Source organism: Mixophyes fleayi, chromosome 6 (genome assembly GCF_038048845.1).
Source record: "Mixophyes fleayi isolate aMixFle1 chromosome 6, aMixFle1.hap1, whole genome shotgun sequence".
Classification (NCBI taxonomy): domain Eukaryota; kingdom Metazoa; phylum Chordata; class Amphibia; order Anura; family Limnodynastidae; genus Mixophyes; species Mixophyes fleayi.
Genome location: NC_134407.1, coordinates 171,871,740 through 171,881,851, shown reverse-complemented (window position 1 = coordinate 171,881,851; position 10,112 = coordinate 171,871,740). Strand labels below are relative to the sequence as shown.

Sequence of the window (10,112 nt, the reverse complement as noted above, 5' to 3'; positions counted from 1 at the left end):
TAAGCCCTCCCTGCCTTAAATACTACCAGCAGCCAATCAGAGCCTGGCTCTGAAGTATACACAGCCCCCTGCATAAGTTTAAATTATCTTCATTAATTAGCCCGCAGGCTAGTGGGGCCAATTTGCGCACGTGCCCGGCTTTCTTTCATTGCCAGGACGCGGCGCTGAAGAGGAAGCGTCCGACCGTTGCCTTGGCAATGGCCGGAAGTGACGTCCCGGTCGTCAAGGTAACGGCCAGGACGCCGGGGAGTCCAGGAGTCGAGTCGGCGGCGAGTACCGCCGCGGCTCGTAACATTATCACAAAGTTTGCGCCTTCAGTGTTTTTAGACCCTTTTTGTCAGATGTTGCTATGGTATACTGAAATAAAATTACAAGCATTCATAAGTGTCAAAGGCCTTTATTAACAATTACATTAAGTTTATGAAAAGAGTCAATATTTGCAAGGTTAACCCTTCTTTTTGAAAACCTCTGCAACTCACCCTGGCATGCTGTCAATCAACTTCTGGGCCACATACTGACTGATGGCTGCCCATTCTTGCCTAATCAATGCTTTACAGAATTTGTAGGTTTATGTTGGTCTACCTGCCTCTTGAGGGTTGACCACACGTTCTCAATGGGATTAAGGTCTGGGGAGTTTCCTGGCCATGGACCCAAAATGTCAATTATTTTGAAGCCCGAGCCACTTTGTTATCACTTTTGCCTTATGGCAAGGTGCTCCATCATGCTGGAAAAGGCATTGTTTGTCACCAAACTGTTCTTGGAGTATGTTTTGGCACCATTCTTTATTCATGGCTGTGTTGTCAGGCAAAATTGTGAGTGAGCCCACTCCCTTGGCAGAGAAGCAACCCCACACATGAATGGTCTCAGGATGCTTTATTGTTGGCATGAGACAGGACTGATGGTAGCGCTCACCTTTCCTTTGGGGCATCTGGGAAGCGTTTTCCCAGATGCCCCAAACAATCTGACAGGGGATTCATCAGAGAAAATGACTTTCCCCAGTCCTGAGCAGTCCAATCCCTGTACCTTTTGCAGAATATCAATCTGTCCTTGATGTTCTTCCTGGAGAGAAGTGGTGTCTTTGTTGGCCTTCTTGACACCAGGCTATCCTCCAAGTCTTCGCCTCACTGTTTGTGAGTGAATCTTCACGCCTGCCTGTTGTCATTCCTCAGCACGAGTGGTGCCCCAATCCCGCAGCTGAACCAACTTTAGGAGATTGTCCTGGCGCTTGCTGAACGTTCTTGGGCGCCCTGAAGCCTTCATCACAACTATTGAACCTCTCTCCTTGAAGTTCTTGATGATCCGATAAATGGTTGCTTTAGGTGCAATCTTACTAGCAGCAATATCCTTGCCTATAAAGCCCTTTTTGTGCAAAGCAATGATGACTGCACATATTTCCTTGCAGATAACCATGGTTAAGAGGAAGAACAATGATTTAAAGCAACACCCTCCTTCTTAAAGCTTCCAGTCTGTTATTCTAACGCAATCTGCATGACAGCGTGAGCTCCAGCCTTGTCCTCATTAACACTCACCTGTGTTAACGAGAGAACACTGACCTGTTGTCAGCTGGTCCTTTTCTGGCAGGGCTGAAATGCAGTGGAAATGTTGCTATTGGGATAAAGTTCATCCTCAAGGCAAAGAGGGACTTTGAAATTAATTGCAATTCATCTGATCACTCTTCATGGGTATATGCAAACCATCATAAAAACAGAGGCGGCAGACTTTGTTAAAACCATTATTTGTGTCATTCTCATAACTTTTTGCCATGACTGTAGATTCTTTTGGAATAGTGCCCTAGTGGTCTGGTTGTTGTGAAACCTTTGTTTTGAGAAAATGTTAGGAAGTTCTTATTGATGTTCTCATATTAACACACTCACATTGTTAAATTTATCAATTTGAATATTACATGTGCACAATGATCCAATTATTATACCTATGTATTATTAAGTAGAACTACAATCAAACATCTCCCATCCATTTAGCCTGCTTGCAAAAAGTAAACAATGTTTCAAATCATATAAACACCAACACGGAAGTCCATTGGAAAGAAGAGTGCATGCTTTATTGAGTAGGCAAGATACTGCTATGATTAACAAGTCACATAACAGCCTACAGCAGAAAACATAAATAAAGTCTATTTATCCAGTGCAAATAATCTGCAAAGCTGCAAATAAAAGCGGTTTGTTAGAAGTAACATGACTGCTATCTGTTCTGGCAGCTAAACTGGTTAAGGATGCAGTCTTCCGGTCATACTGTAAACCATTTGCACACTTGTGTGCTTTAGGAAATAGGTATTGCAAGAGTTCTTAATTTTTCAGATGCTGAAGAAGTGATAAAATGTATTCATTGAAGAATGTTTGATTTCCATCAACAATTGAACATGTTAAATAGAATTTTCAACTGCTTGGATTGCATTGCAGTGTTCGCCATTCACAGCAGTAATGTATGACAAGGACAATATTATAATATAAGCAACATTGATATTGTAATCTCCTGTCCATTATTAAGGGGTAATTTACACCCTGTTTTAGAATATATTGGAGTATATTAAAATTCAGTGAGTATTCTATTGGGGGAGGGGGGATTCGATTCCCACGGACACAACGCAGCATTAGGCATATTACAGTTAATACATTTAACACTGATTTCTGCTTGCGGCTCATGGAGCCGAAGGCACAAAGTCGGCATTGCAATTACTATACTAACTGTAATTACGCACACTATTACCGTATTAACAGTAATAGTTTGCAGGGCGCAGTAACACGGCCAATTGACTATGCCCCTATATGTAATCTACATAAGGGTGTATATTACTCATTTAAATAATTTTATGAAGTAGCAGTCAGTGTGCTTTATACAGGGCACAAGATGCCAAGATGAACTTGAAATGCTCTGTAATGAACACTAGGTTGTGCTATTCTTTAGAATACATGATTATTAACAGTTCTTCCAATGCTGAAGGTTTATGTGACAACAGTATTTTTTTAACCAATTGTGGGATTTTGTATTCACTACTGTAAATTCTAAAAATATTAGAAGTCACAAAAGAAGATCCATGACCATAAAGACACAAAGCTGCATTATTCTATATAATATACAAGATTTCATAATGAACACTGTAGTGATGACATTGCAACTTAACATTTATACAGTATAATAATTAGTATCACTTGTTTATTATAGGAATGTAATCCATCACTATTAACAATAATAGTATAATCTAGTGGATCCTAAAAGCAGAACCACTTCAACGTTCAGTGTCTGAAACACAGCTACAACTCATGTAAAATCAAGGATAGCCAAAGTATTGACTATAACGATGGCACAAGTGTTCATAATCATAATGAAATTCATGGATTGCTGTGAACAACAGGGATTCCGAGAGGCCTACTGACAAACACAGCTAATTACTTGTAAACCACAAACTATATTCTAGATGTTGTATGCAGATTAAGGTTGGTTTCATTTAGTTTAACATTCGTATTTCATTTTAGATTTGACAGATCATTTTAAGTGTTTGTTGTAACAGAGATATTACTGTAAGTGGGGAATTCAGTTCTGATCAATGACCGCTGGACATCACCACTGCGTTCATTATAGGATATTAAGGTACCCAAACATCACAGACTTTCCTGTGCACCTCTATACGACTATTCCGAAGGCACACTGTGGCACATCACTGGGAATTGAATTCCCCACTTTGTGTCAGTGTCACTAGAATAAGTAGAACAAAATAAACCATACTGGCCAAGATTGTAGAGAAAAAGTAACTCTGCAAATACATATCTGTAACATTTCTTATTTAATCTGGTCTAATGTAAACATAAGCCGACAAGCAATGACAGGATATGCTACTGGCTTGTTTACAATATTGTCCATAAACGTACAGGTTTCCATAGAATTACACTGGTGTCCTTGAAATTTGAAATCTAGATGGGTGTATAGATGACAGAAAGCAGAAACTGTTGCCATTGTGTGCTCAATCCTCTTCTCAAGGCTACAGCATCAGAGATCCTATTATTCTAAACCAAGAAAATGCCGGTTGAATCAGCGTTCTTCATTTTCCTTTCCATTAGGGAAGAACTACCAGCCAGGTATCAGACAGATAAAATAAAAGGTAAGTAAAGAAAGCATTTCTGATACAAACTACTAGCATGATGTACAAGTGGAGTTTTTAGGTGACACTAACAGCATTGTTTCATTTACATGTAACTGGTGCATATTTCCTATACCACAACATGTACACAAGGCAAAAGCAAAGGCTATTCTTTTTGCATCCGGAAAGGAACCTCAAAAGACAGGTGGTGACCAATTTACTGTCTTCTAGAGAAAGTGCACAACGGTTATCTAGTATAAGCAGAGATGCATGCTATGCACAGCACACTATTTAATACAGAAATTGGACTGTAAAAACCACTACAGATATGACTGCGTAATATCACACATGCTCCATGTAGTAACTGGAAGAAAAAGAAAAAAAGGACGCATAATTAACAAATATGGTTTTAATGTTCTCATGCTAGCTGCATAAACTTTAACAAGGTAAACTAACTTTCCAGCAATTATGGAACTACAATTCCCAGCATGCCCTGCCAGAGTTTGGCAGGGCATTCTGAGACTTAGCTTTCTGGCTACAATGTTAAGTCTAAAACTTGCCCATGTATCTTACATGCTTGTTTGGATTATTTCTTCCTTGACATGAAATTCAAGGTCACAGCATTTGTCTATCACCTACCTGCCTAGTGGCCGTGTGAATAACTGCTGTCCTAGGTTACTACTATCGGCTGCAAAACAATAAATGAAATATACTATAAATCTCCATTTGTTAAATCATCCACATATATACTTGACAATGTTCGTTGAAATATAAAGCAACATGTATTTCAGCTTGGGGCCTTTTATGCAAGACAGCATGTCAGAGGCGAGTAGAATGTAAGGGACTAGATAAAATGAAGGTTTAGCTGCCAACATTAAAAGGAAGTTTGGGTGATACTGGGTATTAACAAAGATGGATTATTTAACGTGCTCACAAAGCATCCACATTGCTATGGTGTGCTTTCACAATCTTGAGATTCTAGCTATGTAGATTTCATATAAGCACTTCTGTGATAATCAAATCAACCACTGAAGTTTTACATTTGATTTCAGGGTGCTAAAAAGGTCATGATGTTTAGTTGAAAATAGCAGCATTAAGGGGGGTTTAAAACACGGCCTCATCTCCAGCCACCCTTGGTTGGATTTGCCAAGCAGAAACATTTGCAGAGATTTAAAAGGGCTTAAACCAATTAGGCTTTTATTTGATGGTGCAGCAATCAATCATAAAGCAAGCCAAATAGTTGATTGCGCATTTCAAATAAATCACACACCTGGAAGGCAAGTGCAATACACTAAAACATATACAATATACATCTTTAACATAAACTAGAAGCTAAATATCTTTGTCCACTGTGGACACTCAGAGCCCAGAGTTTATAGAAAAGAGACAACAAAATGTCCTCTACCATCACTGCACAATACACCTTCCATTTTTGTACTTTGGAAATGGATGTTGATGGACATTACAGAAATTTAGTATCTATTGAAAGTTTTTTTGGTGTCTTTAAGATTCCAAAATATTTACTTTTGTTTTTGCAAATACATTCTCAAAAATATATACTTTTTTGGGGTAAGGAAAGCACACACTTCGGTATGACGCACGTTGGCGTTTAACAAGGACAGGGAAAATAATCAATCTACATCTGATTTTCACTGCACTATTTACTCGAACTCTTCTCCCATGCATGATGGGCTGCACATAAAAGAAAGCTGCACCTCACAGATCATTCCTCCTTTCACTTGACAATGTGCCATTAACATTCCAAAAACAATATGGAAAGGAGAAGTTACACTCGCCCCAAACTTTTGGTGGGGATTATAAGACACTATACATATAATACAAGTTGCTTCTATACAATTTAGCATCTTAGAACAGGCACATGTAAAAGCCTCTATTATTTGACAAATGCAGGATATTCTAACAGCATGCTCTCTAGCCACGACCTTACCATGTTCTGTGCAGTACAACAGAATGAGTAACAAAAAATAAACGTCAGATACAGGATAAGCTTCAAAAAGAATAACAGCTAATGTCAGGTATTCGCTAATGTAGGGAGACTTAAAGGAAATCTCCACCTTCAATTATTTGTAGCAGATTGTAACAGGCTTCTGATTTTATAATCAGCATTTCAAATGGACCAAATATTTTGTCAATTTAAATTTCCCTTGGTCACAAGAGGAAAATCCTAAAGTAATACTAAGCCATATACTTTCAAACTAGCTTGTGAGTGCGAGGGCTTGTAATGGCATCAAGCCCTGAAAATATTCACATAAACTATGGCCCCAAAGGCATTACTTCTAAAGTTGCATTGTAAATGAGACAAAGTAGAGACAGAAGTGCAAGTATAAGCTACAGCACCTGAGCTGACCACTAATAATCTCACAAGATGGCTGACTTGCTAGAGCAGAGAAAAGGATTTCAATATAGCATGATTTAATTAACACATTTTCTACAAACCTGCAAAATGTGGAAGTCAAATTAGGCATAAAATGTAAAAAGAGATGAACACCAAATGGTGATTATTACTAAACAGAGGCATCAACTGGGTATCCTTAAACCTGACACTGCACTATGTAAAGAAAAGGCACCTTTATAAGAGGAGTTAAAAAGAAAACAAGTGACAAGAGACAACAAGTTCTAAACACGTGCAAAACCTATGGCAAAATGTAGCAGAAATCAAATTCTGCAGAGAAACAGAGCAAAGTTCCGGCGATACAATCTTCAAGTTCCATTCTTGCTTCAGCAATCCACAGAATGGCGTTCACACCGTATTTGTACGTTTGCATTTTTGTTGACTGTATAGTCTATGAATAGAGCTGGATGATGACAGGCAATTCATTCTGTGGTGTGCCTTGGTAGGACTGGGAACACTTAGGGCCAAATAGCACCCTGCCCTTAAGTCTTCCCAGTCTTATGCCAACCACACCACACAGCAGAATGAATTGACCATAGTTTTTACGGTTCCATTTAGACCAAAAGTTAAGGAAAATTTAAATTTACAGTGCAAAATGCTATTACAAGGTATATTGGAGGAAAAGAGCAACTCGTATATTTGTATAGCTGAAAATTCGCACTTCTGTGCAATGGTTGTTCTGCAGCATAATTCAACTTGTGCAAAATTTTGCCACACGTTCACTCGCCTCTAATGTGTCAAGGTGACTGATCATACCTTCCACTTCCTCTTGGTAATTCTATATCAAAGGTTGGAAAATATCCCATCATATTCCACACTTCTCCAGTCATTGTGCTACAGTCTCAATTTCTTACATCATTTTATCACAGATGGCAGAAATGAATGTTTGCTGTACGTGGCTGGTTCACTCTCACCCTTAAAAAACCTTTCAAAAAAGGATATCCGTAACTTACTATTGGGAAGAATGTCAATTAAAACTCTTAAGTAACGTTCATCGAGGATGTGATATCCCTTAAAGACCTGATATAGTCACATAAACACCTAGTATTGGTGTGTCAATGAGTTCAGTTTTTTTAAGCCACATCAAATCACTTAATCTCTCTAAACTGGATACCCTGAAAATCCTGTTATTACAATATTTTATGTTTTTTGGTTTAGAGCTATACCAGTGACACAGCAATCCCCATTCCACTTGCGGTAATAAAAGTGAACTCTAATTTACCTAGGTTCTTTTGTTATGGCTACTATAAAGTATAATTTGCCAGCAGTAACATTTGTATTCATATTGTTTAAATTCTTCAATAAATGCTTTAACAAAAAACTAAAAGAAGGCTGTTGTAGGTGACTATCCCTTTTGACATTACCTGGCTCATTATGATCACTTCTCCCTAATACTATAAATAGATGGGAGACTACCATCCACATAAGAGACGAGACTCACTAGCAGTGCTGAGTCTGCTTTTCTTTTAATTAAACTTCCATCACTCTTTAAAATGCACCAACCTACACTTCCTGGGAAGTAAAGGATCAGAACACACCCATTATTTAAATAAGTCCACATCTTTCAGAAAATCACGACAGACAGGGTGCCTGGTGTCAGCAACAAAACAAAAATAAAAAAAAAAAGAAGTTAAAATAAATCTTTCATGTCATGTCACTAACTGTATAAGATGACTGTTTATGAAGCTGTAGGTGGTGTTCTGGCTGGAAAGACTGTGGATTACACACATATAGGCCATCCAAGGAGTGTATAGTTTACCATGGGAACAAGGTTTGTCGAGCACAAAATGGATTGAATGTGCCATTACAGGTTGGAAATATGTTAAATGACTGATGGGAGACTGCAGAAGGTATGGTCTGGCAAAATAGAGGTTTTATGTTCCTTTAGGGGGTGTCCATTTTAGGCAGCTTGGGTCCATTGTTTTATTGCTGTTGCTTCTCTTTGCTTCTTTAGCTGCCCACTCATCAATCAAATCCTGCAATTGAAAAGAACCGAAAAATGCTTATCAACCAGTTTATTTTCAATATGATGCATTCTTAGATGTGAATGTGTGGTCTAAACACCCATTTAATGTTTTGAAGGTAAATGACCAAACCACAACAACAGCCAGTGCTGAATACTTGGATAAAGTAAATACAGTCCACAGATATGTATGCGCTACTTGCCAAACAAGACAATGTCATTATACCCTAAGCGGAGTAGCCCAACATCCATTATTTTGTTTTTAGAATAAACATTTTTATTGGGTTTTATAAAGAAGGAAATTGGGGGATGGGGAGTGTACCCAACAAGGTAATCAAGAGGAATGCTAGATATCGAATAATGCACACAGGATAACACAGGTCAACATTTTCAAGATGGGAGGAGTGAAAGGAAGAGTAGAAAGAGGGAATAGAGAAGAAAAGAAGGGGAGAAGTCACTATTCGCAAGGTGGGCTAGTTGAGCTAATTGAAAACTCGAAGTAGTCAGAGGGGGTGTGGGAGAGCTAAGGGCCCTAGAATGCAAGAAGAGAAGGGGATCCGTGGATCTCAGTCCAGGGACTCCATACACAGCTAAATTGGAGAGAAGTATGGTGGAGGATGCTTGTGATGTATTCCATGAGGTAAACCTGCCATATGTGAATGATAACAGATGGAAGGGGAGGTGGTTCTGGATTCTTCCAAAAAAAGAGCGATCTGGCACTTCACAGCACTGAGGATATGTGTAAGGAGTTTGTGTGTGTTCAGGGACACCAAGAATGGTTTGAGGAAGTAAGGAATAGGATAGAGAGGCAGGAAGGGAGATTTGGGCGATATTAAATTTTAACTGTGTGATATAGGCACAGAAGGGAGTTCGTTTCAGGCAGTGCCACCAAACATGGGACAGGGTACCCACGTGTCCACACAGACACCAGCATAGCTCAGAGATGCCTGGAAATCTAGCGTGAAGGTGCTGGGAAACTAGGTACCAGCAATAGAAAATTCTCTCTGCATATTCACTAACATTTCCACCCAACATCCATTTGTAAAGTGCAAATAAACTCATTATTGGACGTCAGAACAGAAAGCCCAAGTATTATTGTACATGAAGACTGTTCATTATATCTATCCCTATCAGGGAAGTGTAGAGCAAAGCAGAAGTATTTGACCTGAATGACTTGTGATCTCCTAACAAAATGCATTGTACAGACTGATGGATTCACACCTAGAAATATGTTTGTGATGTCACAGCAAGAAGGGGAATAACAGAGTGCTTTGCACATAGAGATCTCGAGCCATATTGGCATGATTTTTAGGCATTAGTTGAAGTATGTTTTTTGTAAATGACAAGTTTTAAAAAAAAAAAAAAGAAAGAAAGAAAGAAAAAAAGGCATATTAACAAGTGCACCGTTATATTAACATGTATACATTTGGATTGAGTTGTGGTGAAAATAATGAAAAGAGATTTATGAGGCAACTATGAAACAGGTAACATTACATGTGCACAAAGTAGTTACCTGTCTCTTTAGTACGAGGTGCTTTCCCTTCCAGTATTTCAGCATCTGTAAGGCCTGAAGGGTGCTTACAATATCCACAGGATTCACTGCTGTTTCCTGGCTAATTTCTGCAACATAACAAGTTGTCAAG

At 38.7% G+C, this 10,112-nt stretch overlaps 1 protein-coding gene across 8 annotated transcripts in view; it reads right to left on the bottom strand.

Annotated features, from left to right (window-relative positions):
• Window positions 1-2,033: 2,033 nt before the first annotated feature.
• KAT7 (lysine acetyltransferase 7) overlaps window positions 2,034-10,112 on the bottom strand; it is a 37,844-nt gene continuing 29,765 nt past the window's right edge. For 7 of the 8 annotated variants that reach the window (XM_075177218.1, XM_075177213.1, XM_075177214.1 and 4 more), the window contains 2 exons: window positions 9,983-10,089; window positions 2,034-8,482 (listed from right to left, as the gene is read on the bottom strand). In XM_075177218.1, the coding sequence (XP_075033319.1) occupies window positions 8,381-8,482; window positions 9,983-10,089 (209 nt within the window). In that variant the 3' untranslated portion in view covers window positions 2,034-8,380. The remainder of the gene's footprint in view (window positions 8,483-9,982; window positions 10,090-10,112) is intronic. The other variant, XR_012677705.1, reaches the window with a different exon arrangement.